This window comes from Trachinotus anak, unplaced genomic scaffold (genome assembly GCF_046630095.1).
Source record: "Trachinotus anak isolate AG129_WGS33_773 ecotype Australia unplaced genomic scaffold, CSIRO_AGI_Tana_v1 ptg000020l, whole genome shotgun sequence".
Classification (NCBI taxonomy): domain Eukaryota; kingdom Metazoa; phylum Chordata; class Actinopteri; order Carangiformes; family Carangidae; genus Trachinotus; species Trachinotus anak.
The window spans coordinates 9,025,001-9,046,067 of record NW_027273871.1 but is presented as its reverse complement, the minus strand read 5'-3'; the positions used below and the strand labels follow the sequence as shown (position 1 = coordinate 9,046,067).

At 45.5% G+C, this 21,067-nt stretch overlaps 2 protein-coding genes across 7 annotated transcripts in view; one reads left to right on the top strand and one right to left on the bottom strand.

Moving 5' to 3' along the window:
• Window positions 1–296: 296 nt before the first annotated feature.
• Window positions 297–12,671, bottom strand: LOC139637698 (GTPase IMAP family member 4-like). 4 transcript variants are annotated; one of them, XM_071506581.1, is made up of 4 exons: window positions 12,272–12,671; window positions 11,518–11,581; window positions 10,540–11,161; window positions 297–4,437 (listed from the first exon to the last, which is right to left on the bottom strand). In XM_071506581.1, exons 3-4 carry the CDS (start codon window positions 10,562–10,564, stop codon window positions 3,560–3,562), a joined length of 903 nt encoding a protein of 300 aa, XP_071362682.1. In that variant the 5' UTR covers window positions 10,565–11,161; window positions 11,518–11,581; window positions 12,272–12,671; the 3' UTR covers window positions 297–3,559. The 4 variants fall into 4 exon arrangements, with proteins under 4 accessions (XP_071362682.1, XP_071362683.1, XP_071362684.1 ...); XM_071506582.1 differs by lacking the exon at window positions 12,272–12,671 and having other exon boundaries at window positions 10,540–10,789; window positions 10,979–11,886; XM_071506583.1 differs by lacking the exon at window positions 12,272–12,671 and having other exon boundaries at window positions 10,540–10,753; window positions 10,979–11,886.
• chm (CHM Rab escort protein) overlaps window positions 12,081–21,067 on the top strand; it is a 21,421-nt gene continuing 12,434 nt past the window's right edge. Inside the window, exons 1-10 of one of the 3 annotated variants that reach the window (XM_071506574.1) lie at window positions 12,081–12,207; window positions 14,176–14,242; window positions 14,472–14,544; window positions 14,836–14,960; window positions 18,829–18,944; window positions 19,024–19,088; window positions 19,263–19,409; window positions 19,788–19,904; window positions 20,112–20,223; window positions 20,335–20,557. In XM_071506574.1, coding sequence (XP_071362675.1) covers window positions 12,156–12,207; window positions 14,176–14,242; window positions 14,472–14,544; window positions 14,836–14,960; window positions 18,829–18,944; window positions 19,024–19,088; window positions 19,263–19,409; window positions 19,788–19,904; window positions 20,112–20,223; window positions 20,335–20,557 — 1,097 coding nt within the window. In that variant the 5' untranslated portion in view covers window positions 12,081–12,155. Of the gene's footprint in view, window positions 12,208–12,958; window positions 13,008–14,175; window positions 14,243–14,471; window positions 14,545–14,835; window positions 14,961–18,828; window positions 18,945–19,023; window positions 19,137–19,262; window positions 19,410–19,787; window positions 19,905–20,111; window positions 20,224–20,334; window positions 20,558–21,067 lie in introns of those variants that run through there. The other 2 variants (XM_071506572.1, XM_071506573.1) reach the window with 2 other exon arrangements.

Below are 21,067 nucleotides of genomic sequence, written 5' to 3'. Positions count from 1 at the left end.
ACAAAGCAGGAAAAATAAACAAGATGTGATCAAATCAAAGTCACACACTGTTATGTGATTATTTTCCCTTAATATCTTATTTAATGTTGCTATAATGAGCTGCAGCTGGAGGCTAATTCATATTAAATACTGTATTTCTCTGTCATTGTTCCAAATATAGCTCCCACTGCAGCTCCCCCTGGACCTCCTACAGCTCTTCCGAAAACTACTCCAAAGACTGCTGCAACTACAAAACTCCAACAACAGAATTTGGTGCTTTTCCTCTCATACACAAAGTCGACTCATTACTGCCTAAGAAGAATAATTTTACCCAAAAGAACACAAACATTTACAATATTTGCTAGGAGAGTTTATTTCAAAGATGTTTTAACAAAGGAAAAGTGTTCAGCAGTAAATCAATTATCAATCAAAATAATAATACTATAACTAGCTGAGGCTCGTTGGCTTACATATAATTTTAGGGAGAGATGGATGGAGTGAAAGCCTGGCCACGACGATCCTTCTCCGTCAGCAGCTGGTCCTGAGATGACCTCGGAGTCCAAAGTTCCTCTTTTAGAACTCTCAGTTCCTCCTTGGCTGCACAAACCACTGGTTGGCAAACTCATGTCTCTTCTCCTCTGATATGCTGATGTCTCAGCCGTAGATTCTCTGTGGTCTCTCGTCTAGTCTTCTGGCCTGTTGACTCCGTCTCTCGTGTAGATGTCAGAGGAGGGAACTTTGTTGATGGTGAGTAATGGACAACAAAGAACGAAGAACCCTGACCACTCCGAGTCACTTCTTTTTATCTCTCTCCATCTCCCTTCACACACCAACCTGCAACCTGTGGGTGTGGGCTTACACACAAACTTGAAGTTTGGTGTATGTGCTAAAAGATGTTCAACAGTCCATGACCGGTATCAACCAATTCTTACCCTACATAGTTACAGCAATGGCACAATTTGCAATGAACAGTCAGTGATCTTTCCTAAAAATCCAACCATCTTGCTGTTACAAATCAGTTCTTCATGAATTCAGTACATTTCCTATATTACATGACACAAAAGTGCATTTACAGCTTTTAAAATCACAGTGTTTTACCATTAAAATCACAATCATTCACTTTTAATCAATTTACTTAGTTCCACTTCAGACATGTCTCAATATATTGCACACTTGTTTCATATGATTAAAATCATTCTTTTATATTGTTTCCATAGCAAATTTCTTGTCATTATTTGTTTGCAGCATCAATCATTCAAATAGACCTCTGTGATGTTTGTCCCTTTGATTAGGTCCCAGGAGTTCTGACATCTCAACCCTTCTTGACACACTTTAATTCATTATTCATGTTGTTTCACCACTGGTAGTCCAGTCTGATAAGAGCCAATCATCATCGTTTCCAAAGGTCTCTGTTTGTGTCCGTCCAGACTACAACACAACCTGGAGGTTTAGACTAAAACGGGTCCAGCAGCGTTTCTGAAAGTCTCTGTTTTAGAGGCTGAAGACTCTAGAGGAGAGTGGACAGAGGAGGAAACAGAGAAGAAGAGATGAGTTTAAAACTAAAACTGTAGAAGAAGAGATAACTTTAAAAATGAAAATGTAGTAGTGTGGAAGTAGTCTGGGAGTGCTGGGTGGGGAAGAGTGGAGGGAGAGGGGCACAGCTGGTTTTGTTACCCTGGTGACCTCTTGGGTCATAGGTCATCCCCAGATGTGAAGAGTGAAGAATTATGGGGGATGATGTTCACAGTGCAAATGATGTTATGAATGTTATTGATTATAATTGAAAACTTTTTAAAAGGAGGAGATTTTGTTATATGGGTGCCACTAAAACATGTTCTGCATTTTGATGCTTTCAATAAATGTGTTGTACAATAAAGATCTTGATACAGATCATCATTTGGTATATTTATATTTATTATCATGTGAGAACACAGATAAAGTACATGAGATATATGAACCATAATGTCTGTTGTTCTGCCTTTAAATCTCACACTTTATCGATAAAGAAACATTTCTCTGTGAGCTTTTCTGCAAACATGTTCATTTATGTTTTCAATAACTTTCCTCCTCTACAGTGCCTCCTCTGACAAGAAAAGGCTTTTTTAAGAGATTTCCAAGTTCTTGGCAAAAGGCAGAATAAATGATACATCTATACATATATTTCACCAAATGTTTTGGTGGACCGCTCTTTGTTGTTATTAGTCAACTCTAGACTCTCCTATTACAGGAATGAGCTAATATGAGCAGTCAAAGTTTCAAAGAAGGGCCAGATGCCAGACTTAGATGGCATACCTTTATTTAGCATTTTGGTATATTCTTGGACCAGTATGGTTAAATTATGTACCTAAAAAGTGATGCTTTCCATAGAGATCTAAGCACAGGCTCAGTTCTACCTAAGGCCAATAATGACCTCTTGAAATGTGCCAATCACTGTCCAATCTCCTTGATAAATGCTGGTTCAAAATATTTCCTTAAGTCATTGCCATTAGACTTCAGACTGTAGTTTGGAAAACTGGGAAACTTAGAATATTTGCGGGCACTTTCACATACTAAGCGTTACACATAAAATCATGCCTGTCTGTTGATGATGAAAAGGCCTTTGATCATATTCGACAGCCATATCTGTGGAGAGTTCTAAAAGAATGTAGGTTTAGAGATAAATATATCAATATAATTCAAATGCTTTATGTTAATCCTTCAGCTCAGGTATGTGTGGGAGGAGGCTTCTCAAACATATTTGACACAGAACAGGGTCCACGACAAGGGGACCGTTCGTCTTTTTTAATCCTTACCATATCCATCGAGTTGCTGGCACATTTAATAAGAAACTCCTCAGATCTCCCTTATTACAATAGGGGCAACATCACATTTGAAATCACTTTGTGCTGATGATACATTAGTTTATCTGGCAGATGTTCAACAAACTCTCCCCTATATTTTAAAAAGCACTAGAGCAACTTGAATATCTTTCAGGAGACAAAGTTAATCTGTGTAAGTCAGTATTGATGCTGATTAATAAAGACAAAAATAAAGCATCTCTCCCTCTCCAGATTAAGGTGACAAATGAGGCCCTGCACTTTGGCATTTAAGTTGGTACTTACCTATCGTCTGTGACTAAAAGAAACTTCTCTTTAACTTTGACATAAATAGAAGCGATCAATAGATGATACACCAGTATCAGTCCTTACTACGATGCTAATTTATATTGTTTGTGTTGCAATAAAAAAAAATTTGATTAATGATGAATTCAAGCAGTTCAAGTGCAGCGTGTCCAGAGGCTTCCATGACTTTATATCACTTTATATCACGTCACAGAATATGACGTGGATTGTTTTGGACTAAAGAGTATTTCATTAATCATCTGTTGAATAATCAATAATGATTAGTGACATTAAAATGCTCATGATCTCTAACATTAGCAGAGAACTACCTGCTGGTAAAGATGATGATACAAAGCAGGAAAAATAAACAAGAGGTGATCAAATCAAAGTTACACACTGTTACCATGATTATTTTCCCTTTATATCTAATCTAACATTGCTATAATGAGCTGCAGCTGGAGGCTAATTAATAAGAAATTTCACTGTGTGGCACATGCATTCGTTTTCACTGCTCCAGTTATAGCTCCTATTGCAGCTCCCACTGCAGCCCCCACTGCAGCTCCCACTGCACTTCCCACTCGACCCCCCATGGATCCAGCAGCTGCTCCAAAACTTGCTCCAAAAGAAACCCCGCGTAGAACAGCACGCGTAAACGGGTTGTCTTCCTCTGCCTGTCTTCTGGCCTCTTCAGGCTCCAGATCTGGGTTTTCTTTCTGGAGACGTTCCATTTCTTCTTCTATGGCTTTCTCGGCCTCTTGGAACATTTTATTGCTGTAGCAGCTTCCTCCGTTTTTCTGAACCATTGTGTTGATCTTCTCCAGCAGCTCACGGACTTGAGATGGACTCTTCTTTCTGTTGTTGAAAACATGGTATCCTCCAAGGCACTGACTGATGAAGTCACTGAGAGCCTTATTTTGACCAATGAAATCTTCTATGCAGACTCTGTCCTTCTCCAGCTGGTCTCCTCGGGTGAACAAGGCCATGGTGTAAGATGCTGCCTCTTTTCCAAACACCATCTTAATGATTTTCACTGTTTCTCGTTCTTCTTCTGTGAATTTGCCCGGCTGGAGCACGACCAGGAACACATGAGGACCAGGAGCAGCTAAAGAGATGGATTTAGTGATCTCTTTCTTCACCTCATCCTGAGTTTTATCTGTATCAAACAGACCTGGAGTATCAACAACCGCCAGTGTCTGACCACAAAACTCAGCTGCTTTCTTCTGACACTTTGATGTCACTGAAGAAGCAGACGTTTCAGCCAGAAAGACCTTCTTCCTTAAGATGGTGTTTCCTGATGAACTTTTCCCAGCTCCAGTTTTCCCAATAAGCACAATCCTGAGGTCTGGCTCCCCTGGACCTGTTGGAGAATTTCACAAACACATTATTGCTGTTGTAAAGAACAAACTCTAAATTAAATGTTACCAATGTAGTATAATCTGTACCTCTATATAACTATGTGCACGTAAAGCCCTGAGAACAAAGTGCTGTTTCCTTATTTTCAGCTCAAACTGGGTGACACAGAACTGACAAACACTGTTAACAGTCTGTAATGAGCTGTGAAAATGTGATGGGTTTGGTCAGAAAACAATGAACTGGAACCAAGAAAACTTTATTCATACATCACTTTTCTGAACAAAAATTACAAAGTGCTTTACAGGAAGTAGAATCTGGAATTACATTGGTCTCTGCAGTGCATTGCTGTTTGAGGGCTCCAGGTTCAGTGTTTAGTTTGACCACCCTTTACATTCGTGAGTGGCCCCATTTAAAACCTCCTCTAAACACCAGGGTCCTCCCAGAGGTCAGAGGTCAACAAGCAGTAACTACCACAGTCTCAATGTGGAAGTCCCAGCCTCTTCCTGGAAATACGAAGTCAATACAGGTTATTCATCACTCATCATGGTCCATCCGTCCACCATTTTCTGCCACTTATCCAGCTTTGGGTTGCAGTTGTGACGAGGTCAGTTTTATTGTGCATGTTTTGTTTACCAAATTTTGTTATTTTGCATGTTGTGTTGTTTTGTGTGTTTGTTTACAGAGATTTATTATTTTGGATTATATTGAGTTGCATGTAGTGTTTCTTTTTTCTGACTGACCTGAACTGCACACAGACTCACCAGCTGCGGATTTAATTAGCAATGAGCCACAGGTGGTGGAAGTCGCATTTTGCAGCCCTTTTATATGGAAGCGGCCGTAAAGGAGGGAGGGAGAAACGGGAAAGGACCCGAGCCAGCAGGAGGCAGCAGGCAGCAGGCAGCAGGCAACAGGCAGCAGGAGACAGCAGGAGACAGCAGCAGGCAGCAGGAGACAGCAGCAGGCAGCAGGCAGCAGGAGACAGCAGCAGGCAGCAGGAGACAGCAGCAGGCAGCAGGCAGCAGGAGACAGCAGCAGGCAGCAGGCAGCAGGAGACAGCAGCAGGCAGCAGGCAGCAGGCAGCAGGCAGCAGGAGACAGCAGGAGGCAGCAGGAGACAGCAGGAGGCAGCAGGCAGCAGGAGACAGCAGGAGGCAGCAGGAGGCAGGAGGCAGCAGGAGACAGCAGCAGGCAGCAGGCAGCAGGCAGCAGGAGACAGCAGCAGGCAGCAGGCAGCAGGAGACAGCAACAGGCAGCAGGCAGCAGGCAGCAGGCAGCAGGCAGCAGGAGACAGCAGCAGGCAGCAGGAGACAGCAGGAGGCAGCAGGCAGCAGGAGAAAGCAGGAGGCAGCAGGAGGCAGGAGGCAGCAGGCAGCAGGAGACAGCAGCAGGCAGCAGGCAGCAGGAGACAGCAGCAGGCAGCAGGAGACAGCAGGAGGCAGGAGGCAGCAGGCAGCAGGAGAAAGCAGGAGGCAGCAGGAGGCAGGAGGCAGCAGGCAGCAGGAGGCAGCAGGCAGCAGGAGACAGCAGCAGGCAGCAGGCAGCAGGCAGCAGGAGACAGCAGCAGGCAGCAGGAGACAGCAGGAGACAGCAGCAGGCAGCAGGAGGCAGCAGGCAGCAGGAGACAGCAGCAGGCAGGAGACAGCAGGAGGCAGCAGGAGGCAGCAGGAGGCAGCAGGAGACAGCAGCAGGCAGCAGGCAGAAGGAGACAGCAGGAGGCAGCAGCAGGCAGCAGGCAGCAGGAGACAGCAGCAGGCAGCAGGAGACAGCAGGAGACAGCAGCAGGCAGCAGGCAGCAGGAGACAGCAGCAGGCAGCAGGCAGCAGGAGACAGCAGCAGGCAGCAGGAGACAGCAGCAGGCAGCAGGAGACAGCAACAGGCAGCAGGCAGCAGGCAGCAGGCAGCAGGAGACAGCAGCAGGCAGCAGGAGACAGCAGGAGGCAGCAGGCAGCAGGAGACAGCAGCAGGCAGCAGGCAGAAGGAGACAGCAGGAGGCAGCAGGCAGCAGGAGACAGCAGGAGACAGCAGCAGGCAGCAGGAGACAGCAGCAGGCAGCAGGAGACAGCAGCAGGCAGCAGGCAGCAGGAGACAGCAGCAGGCAGCAGGCAGCAGGCAGCAGGCAGCAGGAGAAAGCAGGAGGCAGCAGGCAGCAGGAGACAGCAGGAGGCAGCAGGAGGCAGCAGGCAGCAGGCAGCAGGAGACAGCAGCAGGCGGACTGCAGGTGGAGAGGAGGGTGACTTCCAGCACCGGTCAGAGTCAAGGGGAGGCGCCGGGGGCTTGTAGAGGGGTGCTGTCGCGACGCACCCCTCTTTCAGCTAAGTACCCTTTCGATCTCTTTTTAACGGGCTAAGGATTTTAAACAAGACTCGCCTCTGGTTTTAGCTTATTTTATCTGACCACTGATCCCGAGTGTTTCTTCTGTCTCCTGTGACTGTGGGATCCTTGGGCAAGACTTTGGGCTGGGTTATTTATTTTAAACAATAAATTTTATGTACACTTTTGGTTGGACTCATGGTTTTTAACTCTATTCAACCCTGATTTTAAATTAAGAACCTGCGTTTTTAGAGTCCTAGGCTCTCAAACCTAGGTGGTGTTGTTGGGTTTTTTTTTTTTTTTTTTTTTTTTTTAATTACTAATCTTTTTTTTTTTTTTAATTATTTATATATATATATATATATATATATATATAAATTATTTAGACTTCCTTTTAGCCTCGCCACACAGTGGCAGCATGTCAAGTAAAGCAATGTTTTCCAGCTTCTCCTGGGGATCCCGAGGTGTTCCCTGGCCAGATGAGATATATAATCTCTACAGTGTGTTCTGGGTCTGCCCAGGGCCTCCTACCAGTTGGACATTTACTTTATTCAGGCATCTGAATGCTTTAACCACAACAACTGGCTCCTTTCAACGCAAAGGATCAGCAGTTCTACTTTATGGTCCCTCCTAGATGTCAGAGCTCCTCAACCTACTTCTAAGACTAATCCCAGACACTGCAGTCTACACTCTCTCTCATTTTAGTCGCTTGTATCTGTAATCTCCTTCTTTTGGTCACTACCACCAGGAATGCATTTGACTTCCTGCTGAGAATGCAGACACAAGGAAATGTTGGTCAGTTGCAAAAGTTCCTCCAAATGTTACTTCCATTGGGCAATGGTATCCCCAGTCCAGTTAACAGTTCTCCTCTGCTGAAAACAGCTTAGAGCCCTGCTTTCCCTTCCTGAGATGCCGGATAGTTTGCCAGAACCTCCTTCAGACAACCAAAACTCCTTGTCCATAAGCTCCCCAAACTCTTCCCATACCCTGGTTTTTGTTTTTGCAACCACTACAGACCCTCTGGCCTCCTAGTACCCATCTGCTGCTTCAGGAAAACCCTGGGCCGACAATGGGCCAATAATACAGCTCCCAGGATCACCGAGACAAACTCCTCCACTACATTAAGGTGGCGATTCTCAGAGGGGTCAGCCATTACATTCCCTATTCTAAGTTCATGAAACGTTATTGGAGGTAATGCTATAAAATGAAATCTATGCTTTCATAAATTCAAGAAAGGAATCCATCAAATTCACATTGTGTCATGATCAGTATCATTTTTTTTTTGGATGTTTTGATAAAAAAAGTGGGAACATCATGACAGAATGAAGTTTATAAAAAAGGAATCTGATATAAATACTTTTCTGCATTTTAGCAGTGAGCGTTTAAAAGAAGTCTATCAGTTACTGAGGATTAAATGCATTTGTAATTCTGATGAGTCTTTTGAGTCACATGCTAAATATTTTTGTGATAGTTTTAAAGTGAGGGTATGTAAGTTCAGTGATCTGATCTATGTGAACCTAATCCTACAGATACCCCTCCTCATTTTGTTGCTGATTTCCAGGGTAGATGCACAACCCCCTTGAATAGAAAGGTTGAGCGTGTTCAGTGAGTTGAATATGTCGGCAATATGTGCCAATGTGGTGACACAACCCGTGTCGGAAAAAAAGTTAGTATTATTGCTGCAAATGGGCCCGTTGCTAGATATGCATTTTTTAATGATACTACACAGTTTTATAATTTATAGTAAATGATTTCATGGACTGCACTTTGAGACCCACTGGTTTAGAGGAGTCTGATGCTGACACCAGGGTCAGGATCTTTATCTGTTAATCACCTTTGGTTTGTATTATGTAGAGAAAACTAAACAAATTAGAAACTGCCTTTTCTGCAGAAAATTCTGTGTGAATGCTGAGAGCTGCGTGGGAGAGGTGAAGCAATGTTAAAGAAGTTGAAGCAATTGTTGAAGCAATGTTAAAGAAGCTGAAGCAATTGTTGAAGCAATGCTGAAGAAGAAAAAGCAGAAATTCTCAGCTGGAGGCTGAAATGCATGAAATGGCTGAAAAAAGTTGAATTATTGAAGCAAAATCCTTAAAGAGCTGAAAGTTTTAATTTAACAGTTGAAGTGGAAAGAAGCAGGTTTCAGGTGTGAATTTTTTACATTTTGAATATACAATACAATCTGATCTGAGAACAGCCTGAGAACGCAGGCATGCGTGTGTGTGTGTGTGTGTGTGTGTGTGTGTGTGTGTGTGTCTTGGCCTGTTAACGATCAATATCCTTCACCTGTGTCTACCTGGAAGACACTGAGCTTACATAGAGATGAGTGAGAATTTGGCTCTGTGAACCTCTCAGATATCTCTTAATTTCTCAACAATGGAACCTCCTATCAGAATAATTTCTACCCCATGGTTGAGATGAGCCTTTAATGAACATGTTGATGTGGTTTTGGTGCTTCTAGAGTCAAAGATGTGGACTTGAGAGCAGGTTTCAAAGGCAAGGCAAGGCATCTTTATTTATATAGTGCATTTCCTACCAAGGCAACCCAATGTGCTTTACATAAAGACAAAAAAGAACAGCATAAAACAGCATAAAAACAAAAGAAAACACAGAGTTAAAAGCGGGAGCAAAAAAGTAAAATAAAAGAAAATAGACAGAGTTTTAAGTTCTTAAAAATAGCTCTGCTGTAAAGCACATGAAAAGAGAAATGTTCAAAATGGGGTACATCTGGTTTTGTCTGAAAATCCTCTTCTGAATTTGTATTGCGGTTAATGGGGCAGTTGGACGGTACTCTCATCACTTAGAGGCTCAGAATTCAAATTCTGTAAGTCTCTGGGCTTTGGTAGACAAACTGTGTGAAACAAACCCATTGTAAACTCAGAAATCAACTGAAAAGGCAGAAAAACCTTAATATTTTAAAAAATATAAATAATATCAAAAAGTTGAATGTAAGCAGGACTGTCCTGAATGAGCTGAATGTTTTGAAAGCTCAGTTTTTGAGCCACCATGACACCATGTGCTGGTCTCGTGAATCTTGAGATTGCAATGAATACGTTGATAGAAAACATGATGTTTACTGGAAAAGTGCTAAATATTTACCTCCAGATCCACAACACCACTAGTTTCATTATTCTTTTTTTGACATATAATTCAGTCAATTTTAATTTAGTGACAACAGTAATTACTTAGAAATACAAACTGCCCTCCCCCAGTGGGGCCCTGTGTGGTCAGTCCCACTCTTCCCCCTCTAGGTGCCCCCCCCCCCCCCGAGATTGTAAACAGATTTTTCTCCATGAACAGAAACTAGTGAAGAGGTGTAAGATCGCATCAGGGGAACACAGGTCTGATCACTCTGTTTTTCTAGACTGTGTCCTGATTCTGAAGTTTTCCTAATTTTGTTTTGTTTCCTGTAACCACAACTGGTGGAAATCACACCCAGCAGTGCCCTGTTTTTTTAATGTTTTTACCACAAATGAACGTTTTCCGGGAGAATCTGTCATTTCAGATGTTGTGGAAACAGGAAGCAGACAGAGCTCACAGCAGCTGCAGCTGCTGCTACACTGAAATCATACATTTGTGTTTTATTGGATTAAAGGTTTTCAGAAACTGGAATATGTAATAAGAGAAGAGAAAAAACATGTTGGGTGATTTCAAAGACTATTCTGTTTGTAGACATAAAAGACAAAATACATAAAATATTACAGAATATGGAAATGATAAAAACACAGATACAAACACGAGTGAACTCAGAGTATGTTCAGGCTGTCAAACTAAATGATGAAGGTTGTAAATGTACTTACAAGTCTTTGCAAGTTTGCTGCCCATGTCTGTGTTTGATCTGTGAAGTCCAGTCACTGTGGCTTCTGGTTGGTGAATAGTTCTTATATCAGCTCTGCATCAGAATCTGCTCCCAGTCTCCTCCTTAACAAGACGCTGCGCCCTCACACGGCCCAGAGCCGGCACCAATCAGAAGTTAACACAGATGTGCTTGTTGCTGTTCCTCTGGGCATGTTCCTTTCCGTGGAAGGATTACAATCAATGGAACTGTGCCTAAAACAGCAGTTTCCAACCTGTTTTTCTCAGAGTTAATTTGACAAAAGAAAAGGGGCTGAGAGCTCCTATTACATTTACTCACTAATCAAAACTGATCTCAACACAAACCAGATCAATATCATCATTTAACAAGTCGTCAAAGATCAATATCCAAAACATTTTGTGCCAAAAACATCTGAAACTCACATCATGATTCAGTCAGACCTGAACTCACAGACATGATCACACCACTACAGATAAACCTCCAGAAACCGGCTGAGAAACCACAGAAGAAGAAGCAGCTCCTCATGCAAACAGCTCATTCACTTCATTTTTCAACACGTAAACAAAGATCGAGGCCAGATAGAGGTTTCAGGGAGGGGGTCACATCTGCAAGAGAAAATAGACATGAGCTCACTGATTGGTCTGGTCGGAGGCCGCCCACTTCCTGTTAATGTCATGTATCAAAGTTGGTTGCAGTTCACCTAGAGGGCGCTCTGAGGTGGTGGAAGTGAATTTAGCATCTAGACAGAAAAGTCCACATTTTATTTCACATTCTTCAAATACAGTTTTGATTATAACTCAGAAATGTAATGAAAGAATGAATGTCATTCATGTCAAGAAGCTTTCTGCTGATGTCTGCTGATTGGTTGGATTTACGACTGAACAGGACAATGTTCCTCATGTCCACAGACCATTTTTACAGGAAGTTGAATGAATGTGGTTAAAACAAAAGAAAACCTGACCTGCTGTATCAGAGGCCAGATGTTCCAGCTGTGCTGTTTCCATGGTGATGATCAGTAGCTGCTGCTGATGTGTGGAACCAGAATGGTGAATGTGGTAAAGTAGCTGTGACGTCACAAATACTCACAGAAAGTTATTTCACTACAATTAGACAGAAAAACAGCTAATGGATTTTTATCTGTTGTCTCTACTCTGTACACTGAAAACAATGACAACTGGCATCAGATCCGTCAGTAAATCCCTCAGCCCTGATTCTTGGAGCTTCTCCGGCTGTTGCTAACAAGAGTCTAAATGAGACGGCAGAGGGTGTCGGGGGCATTAAAGTCATCAGCCCAACGTAAAAGTCCAGTTGTTCGATGTGGTTGAAACCCATGGATGTATTATAAGACCTTATATTATAAGACCTTATAATACATATTATAAGACCTTATAATATAAGGTCTTATAATACATCCATGTTAAAACCAAACAGCTGAATGAAAGAGCTCAGACTCACACTGAGTGGAGCCTTCACGTTAATACTCACAAGCCATATTTAATATGTTGATATGCATGTGTAATTGATACACGATTATTACATCATCACTGATTGAACAGTGATTAGGTCCCTGTCACATGACTGTGTTTCCCTACGAACAACATGGCTGCCGAGGATCTGCCGTCTGAATTTGACGTCGTCATTCTGGGCACAGGTAAAGCAACACCTGGGTGTTAGTGGGTGGCCTGACCCTGGTCGTGTTTGTGAAGGTGTCTTACTTCGATCTGATAACGGCTCGGTCCAAAACGTCTCGGAATCCCGTTTTAAACCGGTCCGAACCGGGACACAGGCTGGGGTTAGCCTGGGCGTTAGCTGGAAGCTAACGACCCATTCATCCTCATTGACAGTGGTCAGCAGCTAACCCCCACGGCTGCTAAATATAAAAAACGTTACCGAATCGGTCCGTTAAAAAAAGCTGTTGTTGTGTTAGCAGCGGAGCTAACGGAGCTATCACCGCAGCTAATATTAGCCCCTGACCCTTCATGTCTCTGTGCCGCTCAGAGCCGTGGACTGACACCACAGCATGAAGTTAGCAGCGTTTACATTTACGTTTGCTCATTAATCAGACTCTTCTCCAAAGTGACCTAAGACCTAAGAGTGAGGGACAACACTAAAGCTGCAGGGTGAGGCCTCGGTGGAAGGACTGCATGCTACTAGCATGAGTTTAAAGACGTTGATATTGGACTGGAGGCTAACGTGTTAGCACGCTAACTGACTGCAGCTAACTGATGCTGGCTGACCTGTTTATCTGTCATCATCGATCAGCAAAGCGTGTGTGTGTGTGTGTGTGTGTGTGTGTGTGTGTGTGTGTGTGTGTGTGTGTGTGTGTGTGTGTGTGTGTGTGTGTGTGTCAGCTTCATTGTGTTGTGTAAACGTAGGTGACAAATAAAACATATTCACGCGTAGGAACAACAAACAACATGTGTGTACCTGAGTCAGCCGGCAGGACAGCAGGTGAGCACAGCAGGTGAGCACAGCAGGTGACCCTGTGCAGTGAGTGTGTGTCTACATGCAGCACACTGTGTAAACATCCTGCTTCTCTGAGTTGTGTATCATGTGCAGGTCAGTCTCAGTAACAGCTGGTTGCTCAGGGTTGTTCCTGGTAGAACTGCTCCTCACATCCATTGTGTGTGGCTGTCTTGGCGTACAGCGCTGACCAGAGGCAGGAGCTGGAACAGGTTGTGTCCAGGGTGTGGGGGGGTCTCCTACCTGCCTCCTCTCTGGTGGTGAATAAGTCTGGATGGTGGGCAGGTCAGCACCAGTGATCTGTTGTAGCCTGTCTGTCTGTGCGGCCCCAACAGCGATGGATGTGCAGAGAGTAGATGATGGCGTGTAGAACTGGACCAGCAGCTCCTGGTTGAAGTTCCTGATCTGGAGCAGTGACACTCACTGCGGGGGGGGGGGGCGATTACAGGAAGTGCAGTTGGTTGTGTGAGATTGAGTGAGTTAGGGGTGTGAATGTGGGTTCACCAAGCACGGCGGGGTGGGGGCGGGGTTTGTATGCAGACAGGGAGGGGGCGTGGTTTGTACGCAGACAGGGAAAAGGCGTGGTTTGTACGCAGACAGGGAGGGGGCGTGGTTTGTACACAGACAGGGAAAAGGCGTGGTTTGTACGCAGACAGGGAGGGGGCGTGGTTTGTACACAGACAGGGAGAAGGCGTGGTTTGTACGCAGACAGGGAGGGGGCGTGGTTTGTACACAGACAGGGAGAAGGCGTGGTTTGTACGCAGACAGGGAGGGGGCATGGTTTGTACACAGACAGGGAGAAGGCGTGGTTTGTACGCAGACAGGGAGGGGGCGTGGTTTGTATGCAGACGGGGAGAGTGGGGGCATGGTTTGTACGCAGACAGGGAGGGGGCGTGGTTTGTATGCAGACAGGGAGGGGGCGTGGTTTGTATGCAGACGGGGAGAGTGGGGGGCGGGGTTTGTACACATGTTATAACATCAAACTGTGTAAGTGATATAAGATATAAGTGGTTTTCTTTCGTCCCAATATACTGCCAAGCACTACACTGGAGATTAGTGATTATAAATTGTTGATGATAGATCAAACATTATTTATTACAGATTATTGATAATTGATTAAAGATTACTCACTGTAGATTATAATGACTGCGTGCAGGTCTTGCTGAGTCAGTGGTAGCGGCAGCCTGTTCCAGAGTCGGACAGAGGGTTCTCCACCTCGACAGGTCAGTCTGGATACTGATGCTATTATTAATAATCAATATATCTTTGTCACAAATACTTAGAAGAGACCGACCCACATGTTTAATCAAGAGTTTAGATTTTAAACTGAGTGAATCAACATGAAGATGTAATAAAAATGATAAATAAGCCTGCAGCAGTTTGTGTTTCTGCCAGGCTGTTATTGTGAAAGGTGTCTCCTCAGGGTGAAGTGACAGCTTCCTGTGTTTTCAGGAAGAGTTATTATGCAGCGAATTGGGCCAGCTTCACCTTCAACGGCCTGCTCACCTGGATGCAACAGCACCATGTGAGTACAATGCTGTGCTCTGATTGGCTGCTCAAGTCTGCTCCATGTTCCTGCAAAAAAACTACAAACATGGAGAATGTACTGCTGCTGACAGGAAGGAGGAAGTGGTGTGGTACTGAAGCACTGATCAGCTTTTAGATCAAGTGACTCTCTGAGAGTTGATTGGATTATTGATCAGATGAACAGTGTAAATACATCAGTGGTTGTTGTAACCTCTGTGTGTGTGTGTGTGTGTGTGTGCGTGCGTGCGTGCGTGCGTGCGTGCGTGCTTGCTTGCTTGCTTGCTTGCAGGAGGAGTCTCAGCCTGAGGAGGTCCATGATTGGTCGAGCCTGTTGCAGGAAGGGGAGGAGCTGATCTACTTGTCTAGCTCTGACTCAGCCTCCATCAGTAACCTGCAGGTGTTTTGTTTCACCAGGTAAACTGCTGAGTCAGCAGTGGAGATTTTGATTATTTATTATTAGTGTTTGTTTGATTTCAGATATTTTCTTTGTTTATATTCAGTATTTTATCACATTATTTTGTTTGGTAAAAATTGTACAGCACCGCAAACACCTCAGCTCCGCCTACTGACCAATCAGTTCTCTTGGAAAATGACATCACCATGAGTAGAAGATCCTGTGGAGCTTGGTGCTTGGATCATCAGAATCAGAATCAGTTTTATTGCCAAGTATGTTTCCACATACAAGGAATTTGTGCTGGTGATTGGTGCAGTTGGAGGTTCTTGGAGGTTCTTGTAAACAACAGGTTTACACAGTTTTAGTTTCTGCCTGTATGTGGGAATCAGGTGGACCATGACATGGTCAGAGTGGCCCAGTGCAGCCCGGGGGACGGCGTGATAAGCACCACTGATTGTGGTGTAACAGTGGTCCAGAGTGTTCCCCTCTCTGGTCGGGCAATTAACAAACTGTCTGTATTTGGGCAGTTCGTGGCTGAGGTTACCTTTGTTAAAGTCACCAAGGACAATAACTAAGGAGTCCGGGTTGGTCCGCTCCACACACAGTATCTGCTGTGGCCTGTGGTGGGATGTAAACACCGACCAGGATGAATGAGGTGAACTCACGGGGGGAGTAGAAGGGCCTGCAGTTTATGATGAAAGTCTCCAGGTCAGGAGAACAGAATCAGAATCAGAATCAGAATCAGTTTTATTGCCAAGTATGTTTTCACATACAAGGAATTTTTTCTGGTGATTGGTGCAATTGATCAGCAACAGTGGGGCTCTCTAGCCTTGTTGATAAGGCTAATAGCAGATGGGAAGAAGCTATTTTTGTGGCGAGAGGTTTTGGTCCTGAAGGACCGCAGCCTCCTGCCAGAGGGGAGTGTCTCAAAGAGTTTGTGTCCAGGGTGGGAGGAGTCGGCTACAATCTTCCCTGCACGCCTCAGAGTCCTTGAGGCGTACAGGTCCTGGAGGGACGGAAGATTGCAGCCAATCACCCTCTCAGCAGAGTGGATGATACGCTGCAGTCTGTTATTGTCCCTCTCTGTGGCAGCAGCGTACCAGATGGTGATGGAGGAGGTGAGGATGGACTCAATGATGGAGGTGTAGAAGTTCACCATCATAGTCCTTGGCAGGTTGAACTTCTTCAATTGCCTCAGGAAATACATCCTCTGCTGAGCTTTTTTGATGAGGGAGCTGATGTTTAGCTCCCATTTGAGATCCTGTGTGATGGTGGTTCCCAAGAAGCGAAAATGCTCCACGGTAGCCACGGGGGAGTCACACAGGGAGATGGGGGTGGGTGGGGCTGGGCTCTTCCTGAAGTCCACTATCATTTCCACTGTCTTCAGAGCGTTTAGCTCTAGGTTGTTCTGCCTGCACCAGGTCACCAGACGCTCAGTCTCCCACCTGTAGGCAGACTCATCGCCATCAGAGATGAGTCCAATGAGAGTGGTGTCGTCTGCAAACTTCAGGAGCTTGACAGACTGATGGCTGGAGGTGCAGGTGTTGGTGTACAGGGAGAAGAGCAGAGGAGAAAGAACGCAGCCTTGCGGGGATCCAGTGCTGATGGTCTGGGAGTCAGACACGTGCTTTCCTAGCTTCACGTGCTGCCTCCTGTCAGACAGGAAGTCGGTGATCCACCTGCAGGTGGAGTCAGGCACGCTCAGCTGGGAGAGCTTGTCCTGCAGCAGAGCCGGGATGATGGTGTTGAAGGCAGAGCTGAAGTCCACAAACAGGATCCTGGCATAGGTCCCTGAGGAGTCCAGGTGCTGGAGGATGAAGTGGAGAGCCATGTTGACGGCGTCGTCTACAGACCTGTTGGCTCTGTAGGCGAACTGCAGGGGGTCCAGGAGTGGGTCAGTGATGGATTTGAGATGGGACAGGACAAGGCGCTCAAATGATTTCATGACCACAGAGGTCAGGGCAATGGGTCTGTAGTCATTTAGTCCTGTGGGCCTTGGTTTTTTGGGGACAGGGATGATGGTGGAGGATTTGAAGCAGGCTGGCACGTGGCAGGTCTCCAGTGAGGTGTTGAAGATGTCCGTGAACACCGGAGACAGCTGATCAGCACAGTGCTTCAGGGATGATGGAGAGACAGAGTCAGGACCGGCTGCTTTGCGGGGGTTCTGCTTCATAAAAAGCCTGTTGACATCTCTCTCCAGGATAGAGAGAGACGTTCCTTTGGTAGGGGAGGAGGGGGGTTCTGATGTGGCTCTGATGTGGAGGTTAGTGTCAGGCTTGTCCCACTGTCTTTCAAAGCGGCAGTAGAACTCATTCAGATCGTTGGCCAGACGGAAGTCGTTAATGGAGTGGGGGGGGTTAGGTTTGTAGTTAGTGATCTTTCTGAGCCCTTTCCAGACAGAAGCAGAGTCATTGGCTGAGAACTGGAGCTGAAGTTTCTCAGAGTACAGACGTTTAGCTTCTCTCACCGCTTTGCTAAACCTGTACTTGGACTCTTTAAACCTGTCCCTGTCCCCACTCCTGAAAGCTTCCTCCTTTTGCCTCCTGAGCTGACTGAGCTTAGCTGTGAACCAGGGTTTGTCATTGTTATAACTCACCCTGGTGCGTGATGGGATACAGCAGTCCTCACAGAAGCTGATGTATGACGTCACAGCCTCTGTGAACTCATCCAGACTGTTGGAAGCAGTCCTGAACACCTCCCAGTCAGTGCAGTCCAAACATGCCCGCAGATCCTCTATGGCTTCACTGCACCACTGCTTTGATGTCCTCGCAACAGGTTTACACAGTTTTAGTTTCTGCCTGTATGTGGGAATCAGGTGGACCATGACATGGTCAGAGTGGCCCAGTGCAGCCCGGGGGACGGCGTGATAAGCACCACTGATTGTGGTGTAACAGTGGTCCAGAGTGTTCCCCTCTCTGGTCGGGCAATTAACAAACTGTCTGTATTTGGGCAGTTCATGACTGAGGTCACCTTTGTTAAAGTCACCAAGGACAATAACTACGGAGTCCGGGTTGGTCCGCTCCACACACAGTATCTGCTGTGGCCTGTGGTGGGATGTAAACACCGACCAGGATGATTGAGGTGAACTCACGGGGGGAGTAGAAGGGCCTGCAGTTTATGATGAAAGTCTCCAGGTCAGGAGAACAGTGCTGCAGGATCACTGTCACGTCTCTGCACCAGCCACTGTTTGCATAAAAACACATTCCTCCACCTTTGGTTTTGCCGGACAGCTCTGTGTCGCGATCCGCTCTGAAGAGTTGGAAGCCGGCCAGCTCCAGCGCAGAGTCCGGAACCATCCACACAGCCACGTCTCCGTGAAGCACAGGACGGCAGATGAGGAAAAGTCTCTGTTCTTCTGCACCAGTAGCTGAAGTTCATCCAGTTTGTTGGGCAGTGAACGCACGTTGGAGAGAAAGATACCTGGGAGCGGTGTGCGGAGTCCGCGCCGGCGGAGACGCGCACCGTTATGTTTTCCGCTCCTCCGGCGTTTCACTGCGAGAGCAACGGTCAGTGCACCTTTGACCAAAATGTCCAATAATTCCACAGGTGAGTCAAGAAAGGTGGAAAAAATCCTCTGGAGTTGTTTCTCTGATGTTAATGAGCTCTTCTCTGGTGAAAGAGCTCCAGAAACCGAGGCAGAAACTGAGTTTATAAAGAAAATAAGGCAAAAAAGTGCGCACCAACCCCCCCGAGGCAGCATCCGCGGCACCATGGCAACTGGAACAGTTGGAACAATCATGAGAGGGTCTCTGTTTTGAAAGGCTTTTAATGTAAAATATCTATGCAGGAAGTGTTGTGTCAGCCTCACAGATCATGTGACTGATAAAGATTCACAGCAGCAAACACAGTCAAACTGTTCAAAAGTAAACAACAGGTGTTTTTTTTCAGTGAGGATGATGAGGAGGAGGAAGCTCAGAGTCCTGATCCCTCAAACACCACAGAAGAAGAAACAGCAGCTGATGATGAAGATGCTGTTAGAGAAACATCAAAGACAGAATCCGCAGGTTTGATTCTGATCAAATATCAATGTGAAATATTGATTCTTTACTGAGACACTTTTTAATGAGCTGTGTTACTTTCCAGATTCTAAGGATGAAGAAACAAAAGAGGAACTGCAGGAATCAGCTGACGGAGAGGAGGAGGGACAGGTGAGGATGAAGGCTCAGCATGAGATGAGACATTCTGACCAATCAGAGGTAGGGTTAGGTGGCGGTGTCTGCTCTGTCGATCATTATTTATGAATAATTACTGAGCTTTAACAGCTGTGTATGATAGATAATCAGTACAGATGGATGACAGACAGTTATTTTGTCCAATCACAGGCTGCTCACGCAGAGGAGGAGGAGCCAAAGGTTGATCAGCCATGCCCCTCTGCCACTCAGAGCCAATCAGAGGCAACCAGGAAGAAGATCAGCTATGCTCAGCTGGTGAAGGAAGGACGCAGGTTCAACATCGACCTCGTCTCCAAGGTGATAAAACAGTTTATCATAATGTAACATAGCAACAGTTCATCTACTGTAACAATACAACACTATAATACCAACAACAGGATATCATGACATAGCAGTGTAATGCAGGGTAACACAGCATCACAACAAAACACAACACAATGTAAAAAGAAAAGCTGATTATGGTTATACAATAACAACACAACAGTCTTTATGTTGTTATGTAAATTTATATGATGCTGTCATGACATTCTGACTCCGGCCAATCATATCACTCAGTGTGGCTGACTGACTTTTCATTGGTTGGTGAAGTTGTTAAATTATCCAAAATCAGTATCTATCAGTTTCTATCCGTTTCCATGGCAACATGATCAGCTGACAGTTCTTATTCTTCTCCAGCTAATGTATTCTCGCGGCTCATTGGTCGATCTGCTCATCAAATCAAACGTCAGTCGCTATGCAGAGTTCAAGAACGTCACACGGATACTCACCTTTCGCCATGGCAGCGTGGAACAGGTGTGTACAAACTGTCTGTCTGTTTACCTGTCTGTCTCTCAGGTGCCCTGCAGTAGAGCTGATGTGTTACCTGTCTGTCTCTCTCTACCTGTCTGTCTCTCAGGTGCCCTGCAGTAGAGCTGATGTGTTACCTGTCTGTCTCTCAGGTGCTCTGCAGTAGAGCTGGTGTGTTACCTGTCTGTCTCTCTCTACCTGTCTGTCTCTCAGGTGCCCTGCAGTAGAGCCGATGTGTTTGCGAGTCGTCAGCTGTCTGTGGTAGAAAAGAGGAAGTTGATGCGTTTCCTCACTTCCTGTGTGGAGGAGACGGAGGAGCAGCAAGGTGAGACACTCCCCCCGTCCACCTGCTTACAATAAGCAGGGCATTCATACCACCTACTTAACTTCATGGCATTGTGGGTCATGTAGTCCTGCATCTGCCTCTTCCCTCCAGCCTACAACGGTCGGCCATATTTGGAGTTCCTGTGTGACCAGCAGCTCGGAGACAACCTGCAGCACTTCCTGCTTCACTCCATTGCCATGGTGACAGAGGACACACCCACAGAGGTGGGGCTCGCCTCCACACGTCACTTTCTGCGCTGCCTGGGTCGCTATGGCAACACGCCCTTCCTGTTTCCTGTCTACGGCCTAGGAGAGATACCACAGTGTTTCTGTAGGTAAGAACCTGTCTGTCTCTCTGTCTGTCTTACCTGTCTGTCTGTCTATAGTAATGATACTGGTATTACAAGAGTACTGTGTGTTGTCAGTACTGCAGTAGTACTTCAGATGAGTGTACTGCAGTACTGACAGAGCCCCTGTGGTCTTTGAGTTCTGCAGAGACAATCAGTTGGTTGTCTTGGTGATGCGACTGTCTCATTAGAACAGTGTGTAAATATTAATGAGGAGGGTGTCGCCCAGGGCCAAGCTCATTTGCATATTAGATGATCCTCAGCGGATATTACTGCTCAACTCAGACACACGTGTTATTACACACATGGTAAAGTGACAGTTGAGGTTATCTGACATGGGGTTGTGTGAGGTACTTACCTGTCAGTGTGTTACCTGCAGCAGGTGTGAGTCGCTACAGAAGCTGTGTGGTGAAAAAACGATTCTATCTGTCTATCTGTCTATAGATCTGTCTGTCTGTCTGTCTACCTTTCTATAGATCTATCTATCTATCTTTCAAA

Excerpts from the sequence above, each read along its gene's own strand:
- LOC139637698 (XM_071506581.1), bottom strand. The coding sequence starts at position 10,564 with ATGGGCAGCAAACTTGCAAAGACTT. Across the intron at positions 4,438-10,539 it reads CAGCAAACTTGCAAAGACTT|GTCCAGGGGAGCCAGACCTC; the intron begins GTAAGTACATTT and ends ATTCTCCAACAG.